This window comes from Choloepus didactylus, chromosome 4, assembly GCF_015220235.1.
Source record: "Choloepus didactylus isolate mChoDid1 chromosome 4, mChoDid1.pri, whole genome shotgun sequence".
NCBI lineage: Eukaryota > Metazoa > Chordata > Mammalia > Pilosa > Megalonychidae > Choloepus > Choloepus didactylus.
Window position 1 is genome coordinate 123,180,606 of NC_051310.1, and position 20,772 is coordinate 123,201,377.

General features: G+C 37.0%; 2 protein-coding genes across 2 annotated transcripts in view; one reads left to right on the forward strand and one right to left on the reverse strand.

The window, feature by feature from the left end:
• Positions 1-6,663, reverse strand: part of LOC119532781 (serine/threonine-protein phosphatase 1 regulatory subunit 10-like) — a 49,080-nt gene extending 42,417 nt beyond the window's left edge. Inside the window, exon 1 of the mRNA XM_037835090.1 lies at positions 6,598-6,663. Within this exon, the coding sequence (XP_037691018.1) occupies positions 6,598-6,663 (66 nt within the window). The remainder of the gene's footprint in view (positions 1-6,597) is intronic.
• ZNF280D (zinc finger protein 280D) overlaps positions 1-20,772 on the forward strand; it is a 166,573-nt gene that overhangs the window by 21,367 nt on the left and 124,434 nt on the right. The window contains 2 exon segments of the mRNA XM_037833871.1: positions 15,869-15,914; positions 16,030-16,098. Coding sequence (XP_037689799.1) covers positions 16,071-16,098 — 28 coding nt within the window. The 5' untranslated portion in view covers positions 15,869-15,914; positions 16,030-16,070.

Consider the following 20,772-nt stretch of genomic DNA (forward strand, 5'->3'; position numbering starts at 1 on the left):
AACCACATCTGCTTCATTGATATCTCTAGTTGAAGTCTGGACCCTTTTTCAGGTTTTTTAACAGTTGCTGTATGTTCTAATACTGACATGCATATCTGCTGAGTTCTAGCTCTAAGTTTCGGGTGTCACACAGATACCCAAAGTTCCAGGGATTGATCAGGTTATACACAAAGGGATCAGTATCTTGGATCTGGAGATAGCCATTACAATTCAGGAATAGGTGTGACTGTTGTAAGATCTTACAATCTAGGGACCGTTACAAAAAGTGTTCCCCTGATAAGCTGTGCTCTAAGGTTCAATTCTGAGTTTACACATTGTAGTTAGTCCATATTGATGAGGCATTATAGTGTTTGCCTTTGTTTCTGGCGTAGTTCACTCAAAATGCTGTCTATAGGTTCCATTCATCTCATTGCGTGTCTCAGCTTCGCTCCTTGCATTTGCTCGGTATTCCATTGTATGCGCACACAACAGTTCACCATTCTGTTCCTCAGTCAATGTACTCTTAGGCCATCTCCACCCATTGCAAATCATGGATTCTCTCTCCGTAAACACTAGTGTGCGTATGTCCATTCATGTCCCTGCTCTCAAATCCTCTAGGTAAATGCCCCCTAATGAGGTTGCTGGACCTATGGTACCCACATACTTAGCTTTGCGTGGTACCATCCCATTGTCCTCCAGAAAGGCTATACCATTCTACCTCCTAACCGACAGTAAATACGTACCTCTTTCTCTCCATGTTTTATCTCTTGTTTATGTTTTTCCATACAATTTTATAGATCTATATTCACAACCTGTATAATTATCCACAGTGTACAGTCAGTTGCTCATGGTATCATCATATAGTTGTGCATTTATCACCACAGTCAGCACTTTAGCATATTGATTACTATGAAAAAACAGTTTTTTTAAACGAATAATAAAAAAGATAATAAAAAGAAAAATATCTTACAATACAATATAATAGTAGGATCAGATGACACCACCACTACCAAGAATCCCATATCCTTCCTTTTTATCCCCCTCTCATACACATTTAGCTTTGGTGTATTGCCTTTGTTACATTTAATGGAAGCATATTACAATGTTACCGTGGACCATAGCCTCCAGTTTGCTTTGATTGTATTTTCACCACTACCATCCCCTTTTGAACACTGCATCGTTGACATTAATTTGTTCTCCCATATGCAAGAACAGTTTTATATTTGTACAGTCACAATCATTGACCATTCCAGTTTTTGCTAAGTTAAGCAGTCCCAGTCTTTATCTTCTGTCTTTACCTCAGGTGTCGTTCTGCCCATAGCCCACCTCTTTCATCTTTACTCATGGACATCTTTGTTCAGTGCAGTTACAATATTGTGCTACCATCACAAAGTATTATACTATCTATTTCTGTATCTATACAATCAATCCTGCTGAATATTCTGTAGTCTTTCAACATCAAATGCCTGATCTCTGCTCTCTTTCTATCTCCTGGTAGCCTGTGTTATCAGCTTTTAATTCTCAAATTTTGCTTTTTAATGTTGGTTCATATTAGTGAGACCATACAGTATTTGTCTTTTTGTTTCTGGCTAACTTGCTCAACATAATGTCCTCAAGCTTCATCCACGTTATTATACATTCCAGGTCTTTGTTCTGTCTTACAGCTTGTTAATATTCCATCATGTGTATATACCACAGTTTGTTTATCCACTTGTCTGTTGTTGGACATTTGGGCTGTTTCCGTCTCTTGGCTATTGTGAATCATGCCACGATAAACATTGGTTTACAAATGTCCGTTGTGTCTTAATTTTCAGTTCCTCTGAGTATATATCTAGTAATGGAATATCTGCATCTTATGGCATATCTATACTTAGCTTCCTGAGGAACTGCCACAGTCTTCCAGAGTGGTTGCACATTCTACATTCCCACCAACAGTGAATAAGTGTGCCTCTTTTCTCCACATCCTCTCCAGCTCTTGTAATTTTCTGTTTTTTTGGATATTGGCCATTCTGATAGGTGTGAGATGATGTCTCATTGTGGTTTTGATTTGCATTTCTCTAATAGCCAGTGAAGTTGAGCATGTTTTCGTATGTTTTTGAGCCATTTGTATTTCCTCTTCAGAAAAGTGTCTGTCCATGTCTTTTTCCCAGTTTTTAATTGGGTTGTTTGTCTTTCTGTTGTTGAGTTATAGGATCGCTTTATGTATTTGGAATATTAAACCCTTACCTGACATGTGGTTTCCGAATGTTGTCTCCCGTTGTGTAGGCTGCCTTTTCATTTTTCTGGCAATGTCCTTTGATGTATGAAAGTGTTGAATTTTGAGGAGCTCCCATTTGTCTATTTGTTCCTTGGTTGCTCACACTTTGGGTGTAGGTCTAGGAAACCACCTCCTGTGACTGATCTTTAAGAAATTTCCCTACATTTTCTTCTAAGAGTCTTATGGTCTTAGTGCTAATGTTTAGGTCTTTGATCCATTTCAAGTTGATTTTGGTATAAGGTGTGAGACAAGGGTCCTCTTTTATTCTTTGGAAATGGATATCCAGTTCTACAAACACCATTTATTGAAGAGGCTGCTCTGTCCCAGTTGCTTTGGCTTGACTGCCTTATCAAAGATCAGTTCAATCTATTTCTGAACACTCAATTTGATTCCATTGGTTGGTGTATGTATCCTTGTGCCAGTACCATGCTGTTCTGAGCACTGTAGCTTTGCAGTATGCTTCAAAGTCAGGTAGTTTGAGACCTCCCACTTCATTCCTCTTTCTCAAGATATTTTTGGCTATTCGGGGCACCTCGCTCTTCCAAATAAATTTGGTTTTTGGTTTTCCTACTTCTGCAAAGTAACTTGTTGGGATTTTAATTGGTATTGCATTGACTCTATAAATCATTTAGGTAGACTTGACATCTTAATTATATTTAGTCTTCCAATCCAGAACATAGTATGTTCTTCCATTTTTTTAGGTCCTCTTTGATTTCTTTTAGCAGTTTCTTGTAGTTTTCTTTGTGTAGGTCTTTCATGGCCTAAATACTTGATTCTTTTGCTTGCTATTGTAAGTGGAATTTTTTTCTTGATTTCTTCCTCTTTTTGCACAGTACTTGTGTATAAGAACACTATAGATTTTGGCTTGTTGATCTTGTTTGTAGCCTGCCACTTTGCTGTATTCATTAATTTGTTCTAATAGCTTTGCAGTAGATTTTTCTGGATTTTCTACATATAGAATCATGTCATCCGCAAACAGTGAAAGTTTTACTTCTTCCTCTCCAATTTTGATCCCTTTTATTTCTTTTTCTTGCCTAATTACTCTAGTTAGAACTTCCAGTACAATATTGAATAACAGTGGTGACACTTGGCATCCCTGTCTTGCTCCTTATCTTAGAGGGAAAGTTTTCAGTCTCTCCCCATTGAGTATGATGTTTGCTTTGGGTTTTCTTATATTGCCTTTATCATATTGAGAAAATTCCCTTCTATACCTGTCCTTTGAAGTGTTTTCATCAAGAAAGGATGTTGAATTTTGTCAAATGCCTTTTCTGCATTGATCAAGATGATCTTGTAGTTCTTCCACTTTGATTTATTGATGTGGTGTATTACATTAATTGATTTTCTTGTGTTGAACCAGCCTTGCATACCTGGAATAAACCCCACCTGGTCTTGGTGTATAATTCTTTTAAGGTGCTGCTGGATTCAATTCGTGTGTATTTTGTTGATGATTTTTCTGTCTGTATTCATTAAAGAGATTGGTCTGTAATTTTCTCTTTGTAGTGTCTCTTTATCTGGTTTTGGTATTAGAGTGATGTTGGCTTCATAGAATGAGTTGGCTAGTTTTCCCTCCTCTTCAATTTATTTGAAGAGTTTGAGCAGGATTGGCACTATTCTTTCTTGAATGCTTGGTAGAATTCACCTGTGAAGCCATCTGGTCCTGGGCTTTTCTTTTTTGGTAGCTTTTTGATGACTGACTCAATTTCTTTACTTGTGATTGGTTTGTTGAGGTCGTCTCCTTCTTCTCAAGTCAATGTTGGTTGTTTATGTTTTTCTAGGAAGTTGTTCATTTCGTCTTAAGTTGTCTGGTTTATTAGCATATAGTTGCTCATAGTATCTTCTCATTATCCCCTTTATTTATGCAGGGTCAGTAGTTATGTTCCCTTTCCTGTTTCTGATTGCATTTATTTGCATCCACTCTCTTGTGTTTTTGTTTGTTTGTTTGTTTGTTTTTGTTGTTGTTGTTGTTCTTAGCCTAGCTAGGGGTCCATCAGTTTTGATTTTCTCAAAGAACCAACTTCTGGTTTTGTTTATTCTCTCTGTTGTTTTCCTATTCTCAATTTCATTTATTTCTACTCTAATCTTTGTTATTTCGTTTATTTCTTTCCTTCTGTTTGCTTTGGGGTTAGTTTGCTGTTCTTTCTCTAGTTCCACTAGGTGAACAGTAAATGCCTCAGTTTTTGCTCTCTCTTCTCTTTTAATATACGTGTTTAAGGCAATAAAATTTCCTTCAGCACTGTCTTTGCTACATATCGTAAGTTTTGGTATGTTGCACTTTCATTGTCATTTGCCTCAAGGTATTTACTAATTTTTCTTGTAATTTTTTCCTTTACCCACTGGTTTTCTCAGAGCATGTTTTTTAGTTTCCACTTATTTGTGCATTTTACAGTCTTCTGCCTGTTATTTATTTCCAACTTCATTCCATTATGATCTGAGAAAGTGTTTTTTATAAAATCAGTATTTTTCAATTTGTTGAGACTTGCTTTGTGACCCAACATGTGGTCTATCATAAAAAATGTTCCATGAGCACTTGAGAAAAATGTGTATCCTGCTGTTGTGGGGTGTTGTGTTCTATAAATGTCTGTCAAGTCTAGTTCACTTATCGTACAATTTAACATCTCCGCTTACTTATTGATCATCTGTCTAGATGTTCTATACATTGATGAGAGTGGTATATTGAAGTCTTCCAGTTATTATTGTGGGGGTATCTACTTCTCCTTTCAGTGTTCTCATTGTTTGCCTCATGAATTTTGGGGCATTCTGGCTTGGTGGATAAATATTTATGATTGTTATGTTTTCTTGATGAATTGACCCTTTTATTAATATATAGTGTCCTTCTTTGTCTCTTTTAATTGTGTTACTTTTGAAGTCTAATTTGTCTGATATTAATATAGGTACTCCTGCTTTTTTCTGGTTGCTGTTTGCATGAAATATCTTTTTCCAACCTTTCACTTTCAGCCTGTTTTTGTGCTTGTTTCTAAAGTGAGTTTCTTGCAGACAGCATATAGATGGGTCCTGTTTTTTATCCATTCTGCTAGTCTGTGTCTTTTTATTGGGGAGTTTAATCCATTAACATTTAGTGTTATTACTGTAAGGGCAGTACTTTCTTCTACCATTTTGTCTTTTGGATTTTATTTGTCATGTCTGATTTTTTCCTCTCTTTCCTGTTTACCCTTCCTGATAATCTTCATTTCTACCCTGTTCTCCAAACCTCTCTCTCCTGTCTTTCCTGTCAGCCTGTAGCACTCCCTTTAGTATTTCTTGTAGTGCTGGTCTCTTATTCACAAACTCTGTCAGTGTCTGTTTGTCTGAAAATATTTTAATCTCTCCCTCATTTTTGAAGGACAGTTGCTGCATATAGAATTCTTGGTTGACAGTTCTTCTCTTTCAGTATCTTCATTACCACTGTCTTCTTGCCTCCATGGTTTCTGTGGAGAAATCTGTACATCATCTTTTCAAGCTTCCCTTGTATGTGATGGATTGCTTTTCTCTTGCTGCTTTCAGACAGACACTGAGAGAGTTTCAGTATGCTCTCTTTGTCTTTGATGTTGGACAATCTGATAAGTAAGTGTCTTGGAGTAGGTCTATTGGGATCTATTCTGTTTGGGGTATTCTGTACTTCCTGAATCTGTAATTTTCTGTCTTTTATAAGAGTTGGGAAATTTTCAGTGACTATTTCTTTTATTATTCTTTCTGCCCCTTTTCCCCTCTCTTCTTCCTCTGGGACACCTGTAATGAGTATGTCGTGTGCTTCATGTTGTCACTTAGCTCCCTAAGACCCTGCTTGTATTTTTTCATTCTTTTCACCTTCTGTTTTTTTTTGTGTGTGAATTCAGATGTCTCGTTTTCCAATTCACTGATTCTTTCTTCTGCCTGTTCAAATCCACTATTGTATCCCTCCATTGTCTTTTTTATCGCTTCTCTTATGCCCTTACGTTCTGCCATTTGTTTTTTCAAGTTTATGAATTCTTCTTTATGGTCAACCAGTGTCATCTTTATATCCTTCATCTCTTTTGCTATGTCTTCCCTCAGTTAATTGACTTAAGTTTTGAGTTGATGTAGATTTGTTTTAACATCCTTAGTTCATTGAATTGATTTAACATTAATTGCTTCAACTCCTGTATCTCAGTTGAACTATTAGTTTGTTCCTTTTGCTGGTCCATATTTTCGTGTTTCCTAGTATGGCTCATTATCTTAAGCTGTCTAGGCATCTGACTTTCTTGATTAGTTTATTCTGGAGCTCATTTCATACTTTTACCCAGGGTTTTCATGTTGGTTTGCTTTGTTCTCTAACCTTTGATGTTCAGTTCAGCTTATTCTAGACCTCTGACTTATGTTCTATTTAGTTGATCGGAGTTTTTCACCTGTTGTTTTTCTGTTTCTTTCCCTGCCTCTATGTAGCCTTTTTCTGTGAGGGTCTCCGCAGTCATGTTTTCGTATTCCAAAGAGGGCAGATCTCAGGAGGAGGGTATGGCATTTCCTTGAGAATGAGACCCTCCTGTGAGGCCTTTAGACTCTGTGTTTTTCCTATGGTGTCCAGCAGGTGACACTTGCCAGCTCGCTGCTCCCCCACCAGTGTGAGGAGGTATGGGACCTTTAGTTCTTCCGGTGACCCTGACCCTGTCAGGGGCATGGCTGACTGAACCTGTTTCTGAATTCCAACCCCTGGGGTCTGAGTTCCCCAAAGGAAGGCTTCCACTGGAGCTGGGCCACTCCCCCCTTTTCTTGTGGAAATTATGGTCTTTAGTGCATTTTCTCCCCTGCTAGGTTTATTGCTTTGTCTCTCAGAGCTATCTTAGCTTTGCTCTTGCCTGGGTCCAAATTACAAGTCTTTGAGGCTTTGTGTAATTGGCTAGTTAGAATAGTTGTTTAAAAAAGAAGAGAAAAAGATAAAAAAAAAAAAAAAGAAAAGAAAAGAAAAAGGAAGGCCCAGTGTAGACTATTTAAAGAAAAGCCCTTTAATTCAGTCCTTGCAGTTCTGATGGCTTATTGAAATGCAAAAGGACAAGGTGTTGGAAAGCAATTGAGTAATAAGCATGAAACCAGAAAAACCAGCTTTTCAGAGAAGAGTCCTGGCCCCCTGGGTTTTCATATGTGCCTGATTCTGTTTGAGCGCAGCCCTTCTCCGTATTATATTCATCCCCAACTCCAAAAGTCTCTTTTTTATTTGTGTTTTTTCTAGCCCTAGCTCCTCTCCACCAGGCTGACTGCTCCCAGATTCTCCAGTGTCTGGTCTCAGTTTATCTATGGTTTTTGTTCAGCAGTCTGAGTTTGTTAATCAGTGCTGCAACTGCAGTTCTCCCTCCTGGTTGCCAGCACCAACGGCCCCTCCTCCCTCAGAAGACCAGCCACAAAACAGTCTGTTGTGCTTGGCAGGGAGGGTTGCGGTCCTCCTGGCCATGAGAACTTACTGATTTCACTGAGCTTAGCTGGTCCATGCAGTGGAGACTTTTGTATCACTTGTGTCCAAACTCATATTCCTCTGCAGCATCCATTCCACACAGTTCATGGTTATCTAGCAGCTGCCCCAGAGGAGTAACTAAAACATAAACCTCACCATTCCGCCGTCTTGCCCTGCCTCTCTCTCGTTTTTAAAGGACATCTTAGCTGGATAAAAATTCTTGCCTGGCAATTTTTCTCTTTCAGTATCTTAAATACATTGTACCACTGCCTTCTCATCTCCATTGTCTTGGATGAGAAATCGTACGTTGTCTTATTTGTAAATTGCTTTTATCTTGCTGTTTTCAGGATTCTCTCTTTATCTTTGGTATTTGACAGTCTGATTAGTGTATGTTTTTTAGTAGGTCTGTTTGAATTTATTGTTTGATGTTTGTTGCACTTCTTGGATATGCATGTTTATGTCTTTTAGAGGAGTTGGGAAATTTTTGGCCATTTTTACTCAAATATCCTTTCTGGCCTTTTTCTCTTCTCTTCTCCTTTTGGGACACCCATGACATGTATGTATACATGCTTCATGTTGTCAATCATTTCCCTGAGACCCTGCTCAAATTTTTCCATTCTCTTCTGCATCTGTTCTTTTGTGTGTTTGAATTTGGATACACCATCTTCTAGCTTGCTGATCCTTTCTTCTGCCTCTTCAATTCTGCAGTTGTATGCCTCTAGTGTATTTTTAATTTCATCTGTTGTGTCTTTCATTCCCATAAGATGTATTATTTTTCTTTCTATGCTTTCAAACTCTTTATGGTCACCTAGTGTCTTCTTTTTTTTTTTAGTTTAGAATAACTTTTTTTTTTATTTTGAAATAAATTCATAGTTATAGGAACAGTTGCAAAAACAATACAAACCCCATACACAGAACTCCAGCATACCCTGACCCCCCTCCCCCGATACCCCAATCCACCAACTTTAACATGCTGTCACATCGCTATTTCTTTCCCTCCCTCCCTCCCTCCCTATCTATCATCCATCATCTATTGCTTTGTCTTCTGAACATGTGAGAGCTAGCTGCACACATCGTTGAACAAACACTATAATTCACATATACACTTCCCACGAACAAAAACATTCTTTTATGCAATCCCATTAAGCGCAGCTAAGAAGTACAAGAGATTCAACAATGATACAAAGCTTGCATTCTGTATTTCCTTTTCCGTATATCTCAGCTTTGTCCCTTTGAGCCTCCTGTCTTCCATCTTCCTATCCCATCCAGGTTCATCCTTGGCATTCAGTTGTCATCTATTTGGACTGTCTTTTTTATTTTTTAATTTTTTTCAATTGTGGAAACATGTATACAGCCTAAATCTTCCCATTCCACCCCCTCCCTAGCATTCCATTAGTGGGATTAATCACATTTAGAATGTTGTAATGCTCTTTCCCACCATCCATTACTAGTAATTTCCCTTCACCTCAAACAGCAACCCTACACTCATTTCTTAACTCCCCATTGCCCCTTCCCCCATTTCTCTTAACCCATACTCTACTTTTCATCTCTGTGGTCATATTCTCTGATAATTTCTTTGTGTTTACTGTGGGGCTTAAAATTAACCTCTTAAATCTGTAACAATCTTGTTTTTCTTTGATACCACCTTCACTTCAATAGGACACATAAACTATGTTCCTATACTCCTCCATTCCCCCACCTTTGTATAGTTGTCTAAAATTACATATTTTGCATTGAGTTCAAAACCACTGATTTGTCATTTAGAGTTTGTGTATTTATATAATGTAGGAACTAAATAGTGGAGTTACAATTCAAAAATTATTGACTTCTATTTGTATTCCATTGTGGTTGGAGAATGTGCTTTGAGCATATTCAAATTTTTTTTTTTTTTTTTAAATTTATTGAGGCTTGTTTTATGTCCCAGCTTATGGTCCCTTCTGGGGAAAGATCCATGATCACTAGAGAAAAATGAGTGTCCTGGTGATTTGGCATGTAAGGTTCTATATATGTCTGTTAAAATTCTCTATATCTCTTTCTCCTTTGTTTCTCTGTCGGTAGGGCTCCCTTTAGAATCTGAAGTAGGGCAGGTCTTTTATTGGCAAAGTCTCTCAACATTTGTTTGTCTGTGAAAAATTTAAGCTCTCCCTCAAATTTGATAAATTTGATAAAGTATTCTTGGTTGGAAACTTTTCTCTTTCAGAATTTTAAATATGTCATGCCACTGCCTTCTCACCTCCATGGTGGCCGCTGAGTAGTCGCAACTTCGCCTTATGTTGTTTCCTTTGTATGTGGTGAATAGCTTTTCTCTTCCTGCTTTCAGAACTTGTTCCTTCTCTTCAGTATTTGAGAGACTGATCAGAATATGTCTCAGAGTGGGTTTATTTGGATTTATTCTATTTGGAATTCGCTGGGCATTATGCTTTGTGTATTTATATTGTGTAGAAGGTTTGGAAAGTTTTCCCCAACAATTTCTTTGAATACTCTTTCTAGACCTTTACGCTTCTCTTCCCCTTCTGGAACACCAATGAGTCTTAAATTTGGACGTTTAATTTTATCTATCGTATCCCTGAGATCCATTTTGATTTTTTCGATTTTTTTCTCCATTCTTTCTTTTGTTCTTTCATTTTCTGTTCTGTGGACTTCTAGGACACTGAGACGTTGTTCAACTTCCTCTAATCTTGTGTTGTGAGTATCCAGAGTCTTTTTAATTTGGCCAACAGTTTCTTTTATTTCCATAAGACCTTCTGTTTTTTATTTACTCTTGCAATGTCTTCTTTATGCTCTTCTAGGGTCTTCTTTATGTCGCTTGTATCTTGGGCTATGGTCTTCTTGATGTCCTTTAAATCCTTTGCCATGTTTTTGTTCCTCGATTGTAGTTCTTTGATTAATTGTGCCAAGTACTGTGTCTCTTCTGATATTTTGATTTGGGAGTTTGGAATTGGGTTCTCCATATCGTCTGGTTTTATCATATGCATTAAGATTTTCTGTTGTTTTTGGCCTCTTGGCATTTGCTTTGCTTGATAGGGTTCTTTCAAGTTGTAAAAAAAAGATAACCAATCTAATTTTTCAGAACTACAAGTTGGTGGCATACACTTTCTCTAACTGACCAGTAGATGGCGTCTGCGAGTCACCTATACTCCTCAAGTCAGTTCTCCTCCACCTTGTCCCTGTGGTATGTGGGGAAATGATTCTTTTGGGGTTCAGATGATGAACTCAGTTTGGGTGTGTTGCTGGAGTTGACCACCCTGAATGTGGGGTGTGTGTCTGGGTGGCCAGGGAGGAAGGGCAGCTTTAATATTCAAACCCCCCAGGTTCCCAGAGATTCAAGGCCGCCGCAAGAGTCCAAGCCTTCATTTCAGTTCAGCCCCAGACCCTCTCTCTCACTGGCCCACAAACCACCGGACTTGGCTTAGTGTCCCTGGGTTTTCCGGGCGGGCCCCCTTTCTCAGCTGTGATCTTCAATCACCTCTGCTGAGGTAATGCTGTGCTACATCACCAGTGCGTGCCATCCCTCAAGGGAAGCCCCGGGCCGCTGGGCCGTGCTGGGGTGCTTCCAGTCTGATGCAAAGATGGCTGAACGGGGAGATCTCAACCCCCCCCCCCCCCACAGTTCCTCCTTCCCAGCTCTGGGACAACTGGCAGGGCTCTGGGCTGTGGGGACAGCCCCAGGCAGGAGTTTATCCAGCCCTCCGGGGAGCCAGCTGCAAGCTGTGGGGTTTCTTTCTGCTTCCAGCTCTCCCCTCTGCTCCCCTGTCCCCGAGGGTATCTGCAGCGGGCTATCTTCCAGGCCAGACACTGAGAGGCCAGCCCAGCTCCCTCTTGCTGTGTTTTACTCCGTGGTTCCCACTGTCACAACTGCAGCCGCTCCTGGTTTTTTCCCGTTTTTTTTTTTTTTTTAAAAGAACCAGTTGGTCTCCAAACGCCAACCCCTGGCTTCCCCACACCGCCGCGCGGCTGCGGGTCTCCCAGCCAGCTTACTCACTTGTTTCAGAATGCAGACTCCTGTTTTCACCAAGTATATGGCCCCTATGGTACTAGCAGACCTTGTCCAGCTGGTGCATCGCTGATACCAGTATTCTGGGTCACTTTCTGGTTTTTAGCTAGTATTTTTTATGGAGGTGTTTTTTTGCCCTGTCTCACCTAGCCGCCATCTTAGGTTTTCCCCTAGTGTCTTCTTAATAGCCTTTATCTTTTTAGCCATCTCCTTGAATTGATTTGGGAGAATTGTTTGAACTTCTTTGATCAGTTGTTCCCAGTTTTATATCTTCCTGACTTTTTAATTTGTCCCTCTGACTGGCTGTATCTCCCTGTGTCTTATTATGGCTTGTGACTTTTTTGCTGTTATCTGGTATTTGATTGTCTTGTTCAGAACATTGGTATGTCTCTCTTGTCTAGGATTTTGTCGTTGATTGGGTTTGCATTAACGCTCTTCTTTGACAGTTGGCTCCTCAGGTTTTCCAGCCAAACCAGAGCCAGGTTCCCATCGAGGGGGTACAGACCAGATCCAAAGAGCCCTGGGAGAGTGTCAGGAAAGACTCCAAAAAGCCTCTCTTCTCCTTCCACATCACCATGCTGAACTTCCTGGCCTGCTCAGTGCACAGTGCTCTTTGGCAAGCTATTCCTTTCAGCCCTAGAAAGACAGGCTACTATGGCCCTTTGCTAGTTCTGCCTCTGATGTGGTCGAAACAATGGTGTCCAGTGGCGTCTGACCTGTAAAGGCTGAAACAGTTGTATTCTGCATTCTAAATTTACCAGCTAGTAACTGGCTCAGAACTGTACTATGTCCCCCTCTATTCTTGGGGTGGAGGACTTCTGTGGCTTTCCCAGTTTGTAGCAGCCCCCCCCCCTGCCAGGCAAGGATCAGACCACTCGCTTCTGTTTCCCTCAAGGATGAGGGATGCGTGCCAGGAGCTGTGGATGGAAGTACTCACAGTCTCTGACCGTGATTTCTTAGTCTCTTTGTCCCATACTTCCCTGGACGTTGTGCAGAACTCCCCTGGTCTCCGAAGCCCCAGAACAGTTGATTTGGACAGTTCCTGCCTGCCTAGTTGCTGCTTTTGGGAAAGGTATAGGTTCTGCAGCTCCTTCCCTATTCCTCCATTTTCCTGGAAATCGCTGATCCTGCCACTTTACAGTAGCCTTTTTCTTGATTTGGCACTCACCCTATTACTGCAGCCATAAGCTGTTTTCTCTAGCCCAGGGAAAGATTTTTCTGCCAGTTCTTGCTTGTTGCTCAAATCTTCTATGAGGGGATGGAGACCTAATTGTATCTCACTTCACCATCGTGAATGGCGTGGTCCCCATATTGTTTTTAAGATGCCTTTTTCTTGATTTGGCACCTTCCCTGTTACTGTAATCTTTTATCTGTTTTCTGGAGCTTTGATAAAGGTGTTTCTGCCTGTTATTACTGAAGTGTCTCAGGCTAAATTTGTGAGACAAATTTATTTTATATGCTATATAAAATATGTGTTTATATTCTTATTTTATGTTTTCCCTTTTATGTTACCTTTTGTCACAGCTGGCTTTAATGTTGCCAGTTTCTTGGTTAGGAATCTATCTCCCAGCTAAAGCATTATTTTATTCAAGTGAGAGAAAACAAAGATTAACTTTTTAGTATGGTTTCTTGTATTATTTCATTGAGTGTCTCAAATTTATGGGGTCTCGGAAGATGAAGAATATATCCATTTTCCTTACATTCCCTTTGTATTCTACTTACCAAGTACTCATTTTAAAAAGGGAGGGTTTTTAGAAATTAAAAATACTGGAATTTATGCAAAATGAAGTAGTGGTTTTTTTCTGAATGGAAATAGTATAAGACATTTTCTCTAAGTTTTTACTTGTTGGTACATTTGAAGTAGATACTCATTTTATTCTGTGAGATTAGCAACATATAATTTAATAGTTTGACAAATCATAGATATGTGTTATGTTTATATGAAGGTTTTACACATTTGTGTGTATGTGTTTTAGCTAGTTTTAAATGCTTTTTAAAAAAGATAAGAGTATGGTGGTGTAGGTTTGACAGACATGTTCCAGAAAGTATAATTATAAAGCTGAAGTTTATGAGAAGTACTACTGTAATAAAGATCGTATATAACAAAATGATTTCTAAATACCCATCTGATAGCGCATAAATTCCAGTATGATGACAGAATTGGGATCAGTTCTTAAAGTTTTCAAAATGGGATTTTTCCCAGAGTTAATAATAGTTAAGGCTTATTAAGTGTTTGCTGAGTTAATTACTAATTGGTTCACATATATTATCTCATTTAACTTTTATTATAATCCTATGAGATAAGTACTGTTCTTTCTTTTTATCTATGTATCCGTCTAATCTATATATCAGTAGTGCCCTACGTCTACAGTTAAAAAGAGGTTGAGCTAAAATTTGAACCCTACATTTATTCTTCACCAAGTTGTGCTGGTTATGGTTAATAAATTTTTAAAATATACAGCCACATATTTTTAGAGCTGAATTAAAAACCTTAGAAATTATTTTGGTGAAGTAATAGCCAGAGACCCAGAATTGTAAGGTAACTTGGCTGAAGGTTGTGGCAATGCTGGAACGATGACTTAGTTCTCCTAGCTTCTAGCTTAGTGTTTCTTATGTGCAGACGCTGCATTTGTGGCTTGTAGAATTGCTTAATCTTTTCTCTTATTAGAGAATAAAGAGGAGTATATTTGAATGCCTACATGGCTTTTGAGCACTTGATATGTGCCTAGTGTAACTGAGGAACTGAATTTTAAATTTTATCTAATTTTAAGTAATTTAAATCTAAATGGTCATATGTGGCTAGTGGCAACTTGATTGGATAAGACATCTTTAGATTGTAGTTATGGTTCTAATTGCATCTGAGAATTTATTACTTTTTATTATGTTTGTGAATGGCCCATTTGAAGTTCCTTGAGGGCTGCTATGGGCTTTAGGCTTTTGAAATAGATTATCTTAAAGCCATCTCTATGTCATAAGCAATGGAGATGACTTGTTCACATAGACAGGTCATTAGTTGGTTGGATTGAGTATTAGGGTATTTTGCCAATAGGTAGTTATACATTATTTAATAAAAGTATTATGTATGAATCTCATAAGCCGTGTAATTGTGGCTCTTCAAAAATACTCTGTATTCTTGGTACCCATAGATCCTTAATGTAGCGCTAGAATTGTCATGTACTTATCTATTTGACATATGCATGGTTTAGGGACAAGCTACTAGTATTCAAACAATTGATTTAGAGATTTATATAGTCAGACCTAAGAACCAGGGGAATTTACTTACACATGTTTCACTAGAAACTCTTGTGATAATAATTCAGACATTTATGGCAATAACTTCTGTAGTTCAAGTATTTTTTCCCCCTTTGGACTAATTCAGTACAAATAATTTAGAAATGGAAAAAGCAGGAAAGCTTGCTTTTGGAAGTCTGAGGAAAAGAGGAATGTGAAGACTGAATTAGCTATATATCCCAATATTTAAGGTTTCTGATGTCTTTTTTTTTAACCTTGTTTTGCTTTATAAATGAAAGTTTTTTAAAAAGCTTATTTATTTTGCAAAATTTATGGTTTTGTGTGTGTGTGAATCCAGAAGACAAATTCTTGTTTTATATAAAGAGGTCCAGTGTTTTTTTGATAATTTTTAACCCAGCAGCTTTTTTTTAAGCCCAAAGAATAGATTTACTAGATTTAAAACTTCTGATGGGAAGTTATTCATCTTGTTGTTTCCCTAGGACTTTGCGCATTACTTTCTGTACAGAAGGCAACAGTAATTATTTTTTGAGTGAGATAATCTATGACATGTACTCAACTAATTCTCTGTTAATTTTTAGAATTAAGAAACCAGAAAATATAAACTAAAATTTATTTAAAATTATGTTTTCTTACAGAAATAATTATATTTATTTCTGAAATGTGAAGAGTAGTTAAAGTTAATGTTGCTTAGCATTTGGAAAGTCAGATTTATTAAAATAGATACGAGGTGATTACTCATTTTTACAAAAGGATGCTTTAAAAATTATTTGTAATTTAATAATTCATCAGATTTCTTCAAGTAGTAAGTGCTTAAAAGTCATCATTTTATTTACTAAATTTGGGTTCATTCAGGAGTGAACCAGTTATGAAAAGTAAGTTATATGTGTATCTCAAACTTAAAAATTGAGGTATTTATAGGAAAAAAGTTTAAATATATACATTTAAGTTAATGAAAACCAACCTAATAGTAGGTGTCTTTATTTCATAGGAATGAAAATTGAGGCATAACTAACTGCCTTGTCTGGAGTCACATGGTGAGTTTGAAGGAGATCAAAATTAGATCCAAGTATTTCTGAATCTCAAGTTTCATGTTTTAATAATTGGTGTTACTTAAAGTGACTCATAAAATTGACTGATGTCATGTGTTAGTACTTAGGTGACATTTAACAGAAAGTCAACTCTGCAACTTGATGGGCGACAACCCTTTTCAACCAAAAAGTAAGTGTTACTGCCACAACTGATACTAGCTTGTGTGGTTTTTCTACTGATAACTTTACTTCGGGAGAAAAAGTGAGTGATGGGCACATTTTTTGAAAACCAAAAATGTCTAAAGTTATAAAAAGTAACAAATGCTCTTAGTAAAAAATAATATAAAAAGTAAGTAAGGTAGAAATGAAGTGTTTCCCTCCTATTCCCAGAGATAACTACTATTATCAGTTTGGTATACATAATCACATACTTTTTTTTAAAATAAATTATTTCTAAAATGATCATATTATATATGCTATTATGTGCCTTTTAAAATTGTATTGTCAACAATATATGCCAGACATATTGATATGGCAGTGCACTGTTAAAAAGAATGAGGAAGACCTTTGCAGACCAACTGGTTATAAATTATCCTTTTATTATCAATATACACGGGTCTCCCTATTTTTTAAAATTAGGCATTGTCTGTCTTCACGTAGTTTCCTAGCCCATAGATTATCATATATTATGTGCCTCCAATAGACTGCTATATGTATGGGGAAATACACTCTCACGGAGCTTAGCTTGTTCTTCACTTTTAAGGGCCTTAAATTGTTCTTCACTCTCAAAGAGCTTAATTTGGAGTTGGACATACAATATTAAGACACCTGAAGAAGCAGTCTGAGATTTTAAATATATGTATATATATATTATCTTGAACTGTGTAATGATGTAGATGGTCAGAGCAGTTCAGAATTAAAAGTAAGGGCTAATGATTTATTGAGGAAGTTGTAATTGACTCAAGAATTAGGAAGGGGCAAGGAACTAATATTTTGTTGGTTATCTACTTGAAGTTAGAAACTTCACTGGCATTTTCTTGAATCTGAGTAACACTTCCATTAGGTAGTGTATCTATATTATAGATGAGGAAAGTAGATTTAAGTAATTTCTCCAGAGTCAGATGATTAGAAATAGTACAATAAAATTTGAGCTATTCAGTTTGATGTCAAATTCATGCTCTTTCCTCTATGCGGGAATGATAGATACACGATAAAGTTAGGAGGGATTTTTCGGGTGGAAGAGGCAATATGGATAATGACTCTGAGGCATGCAGTGAGGATGGTGTTTTTGAGTATTTAAAATATGCAAATGCTGAACTATTAATTGCCAATGAAAAATTGTATTTTGAATTATTTGACTTGAAGAATAATGTGTAAATAGTGAAAAATAAATGGTTAGAAAGGAGTCAGGTCATGATATTGATGACATTTGGGAATATGGGAACACCTTTTTTTTCTTTTTTTGGTAGATGTACTACTAAACATTTAAACAGTATTAGGCCAGAAATGATTTGTGGCATACCTTTATAGAAGGGGATATTAAAACTAAAAAAATTATAAAAGGACAGCTAATTTGTTAAGGTCCTTTGTATACCATCCCCGAAGTATGGTTTCAATTTGTATCTTTTAAGACTAGTAAGAACATTGTCTTAATTTCGCATCAAAAGTAGAAATGGCGTTACTTTACTATAATAAAAAATTACCTTTAGACATTGCTTCATTTGAAAGATGAATTAGAGATATTGTTGTCTACACCTGGATTTTTTTTTTTTTTTTTTTTTTTTTTTGGTCTACCTTCTGTCTCCTGTCTCACTCCATGTATCTAGTTAAGCACCACTTGTGTCCCCCTTTTTGCTATTACTTTAGGTGCTCAATACTATTTCTTCTTTTTCTTAAAACAATACATGCACATAGCTTAAGGAGTCAGACAATTTGAAAAGGCTCGAAATTGCTTAACTGAAGTTTCTTGAAGGGTGTGTATATGCATATGTGTGTTTTGATGAGGTCTTTATACCCCCTATTTTTTAATGCAATTTTATTGTGGTGTAATCACATAACATACAGTCATTCAAAGTGTACAATCAGTTGTTCACAGTATCGTCGTATACTTGTGTATTCATCACCACAAACTCTGAACATTTTCATTATCCAAAAAATAAAGATTAAAATAAAAAAGAACATCCAAAACATCCCATTCCTCTTCTCCTCTCCATTACAGTTTGAGATATATTCACATACCCTACAGTCATCCACAGTGTAGTTATTCACAGCACCATGATACAGTTGTATATTCATTACCAGAATCAATTTTTGAACCTTTTCCTTGTTCCAAAATAAAAAAAAAAAATAGAAAACCTAAATCTTTCCATCCCTTCCATCCCACCCTATGCTTCATCTAATTTTTGTCCCCATTTTTCCACTCATCTGTCCATACACTGAATAAAGGGAGTGTGAGCCACAAGTTTTTCACAATCACACAGTCACACTATGCAAGCTACATAGTTTTACAATTGTCTTCAAGAATCAAGGTCACTGAGTTGCAGTTTGATAGCTTTAGGTATTTCCCTCTAACCATTCCAGCACACTAAAAACTAAAAAGTGATATCTGTTTAGTGCATAAGAATACCCTCCAGAGTGATCTCTCAACTCCATTTGAAATCTCTCAGCCCCCTTTTGGTCAAGAAATTCCTCTCAATTGCATACTGCTGGGTCTAGGCTCATCTCCATGAGTCGTTTCCTGTGTTGTAAGGGGGTTTTACATCCTTGGGTGTTGTGTCCCACATAGGGGGGAGGGCAGTGAGTTCACCTGCCGAGTGGGCCTAGAGAGAGAGGGGGCCACATCTGAGCAACAAAGAGACTCTCGGGGTGGGGAGGGCTCCTAGGCACAATTATAAGTAGGCTTAGTCTCTCCCTTACAGCAACTAGCCTCACAAGGGAAAGCCCCCAGATCAAGAGCTTGGCCCACTAAATTGGTAGTCCTCAATGTTTGTGGGAGAATCAACAATAACCCAGATGGGGAAGTCCAACATTTCCACATTTCTCCCCAGTTCCTCTGGGGCCCCGCAAATACACTTGTACTCTTTGTCCATATCACTCTGGCGTGTATCGTATACCACCTGTTTTTTCAGTGCATCTACTTGAAATTGTTTGGCTATTTTTCTAATAATTATTTCCATATTTCTATATTATATATGTGTGTATGTGTGTATGTATATATATTGCTGTCTCTTAAATCACCAATTTTAGCCATTTTCTAATATTATTAATATTAGTAATAATATGTAATGATTTTATATTATATAGCATGTAATAATTATATATTATATATAATAATTATATAATCATTATATAATAATATTTTTAATTTTTCTATCACCATAATCATTAATATTCTGTCATGGATGATGAGGATTTTAGCTTTCTTATACCTACCCATTCCTTTCAAGTATCCCCCAGTGTAGTCATCTCAATTTTTGGTTAAATCCATATTCGATGTTTTCATTATGATGATCATAATAAATATTTTCACTGACGAGCATGGTAGTATGTTACTAAAATTTTGTGGAAATATTTCCCTTTTTCTCCCTCCCTCCTTCCCTCCTTCCTTTTTCTCCAGTTTATCCTGTATTTGATAATTTTCTTATTTTTCATTTGCTAAGTTTTTTTAAAATCTTTAGTCAAGGCTTCCCACACTTTTCATTAGGCTCTCAGTATCTCAATTCTGTTTTCTCCATAGTAAAACTTGTTAGGAAATTGAAGAGTTTAATTTGTAATTTTTTTTTTTGCCGTTATTGTTGACATTTCTCCTGGAAGTCCTGTTTTCCCGATCCAGTCTGGTTTGGTTGTTCTCTAGGCTTGCTGAACTTCTGTAGTCTTGGGGTTTTATATTATGTTGAGTGCCATGTTTCTGCATCCTGTGTCTTCCCTTTTTTCTTAATTAAGTGTCATGTTTTGGGGGATTCTGCAGTAGCTTCTTGAGAAAGGGTGCCTGGGAAGTAAATCTTGTGTAATGTGGCTGGTCTTTATTCTGCCTTCACTCTTAATAAAAAGTTTGACTGTGTATAGAATTCTAGGTTGAAAATTATTTTTGATAATAATAATTTTGAATGCATTATTTATTGTCTTTTAGTTTCTGTTCTTATTCTTGATCGGTTGCATGTGACCTGCCCCTGTCTCTTACTCCTTATCTTTGTGGCAGGTCTTAGGATATTCTGTTTATCTCTGTTATTCTGAAGTTTCATGGAGTTTGGATGCTATGTCTTGGTATAGGCTTTTTCTTGATTGTTATGCTGGGGCCTGTGAGCCTTTCAACACAGAGATTTATATTCAGATCTGGGAAATGTCCTTGTGTTACTACTTTGATAACTTAACCTCTATTCTTTTTTCTCTGTTTCTTTTGTTTGTTTTGTTTTGTTTTTTTCTGGAACTTTTAGTAGTTTTATGTTGTACCTTTGAAATTGATTTTTTTTTTCCTTTAGTTCTACTTTGAGGGCATATTTATTCAAATTTAGCTTTCGATTTTTTTCTTTTACTGAATTTTAAACTTTTGACTATTAGATTTTTAATCCAGCAGCCATTTTTGTTTTTTTTGAATGGTGCTCTTTATAAAATTCTTTCTCATCTTATATCTCTGAAGATACTAATTATATTTTCTCTAATATTTTTCTTGCCCTCTGTATTGTCTCTTTTTCAAAGATCATTTCATCTGTTTTATTTCACATTAGAGGTTTTCCTCAAATTTTTGGTGCCTATTTTTGTCCATCCATATTTAAGAGAAAAACACTAAAATGCTTCCTAGGAGCTCTGTGTGCTTGGTTGGAACTTAAAGGATAATGTACACTCATCATGTGTTCTTTAGTCAGTT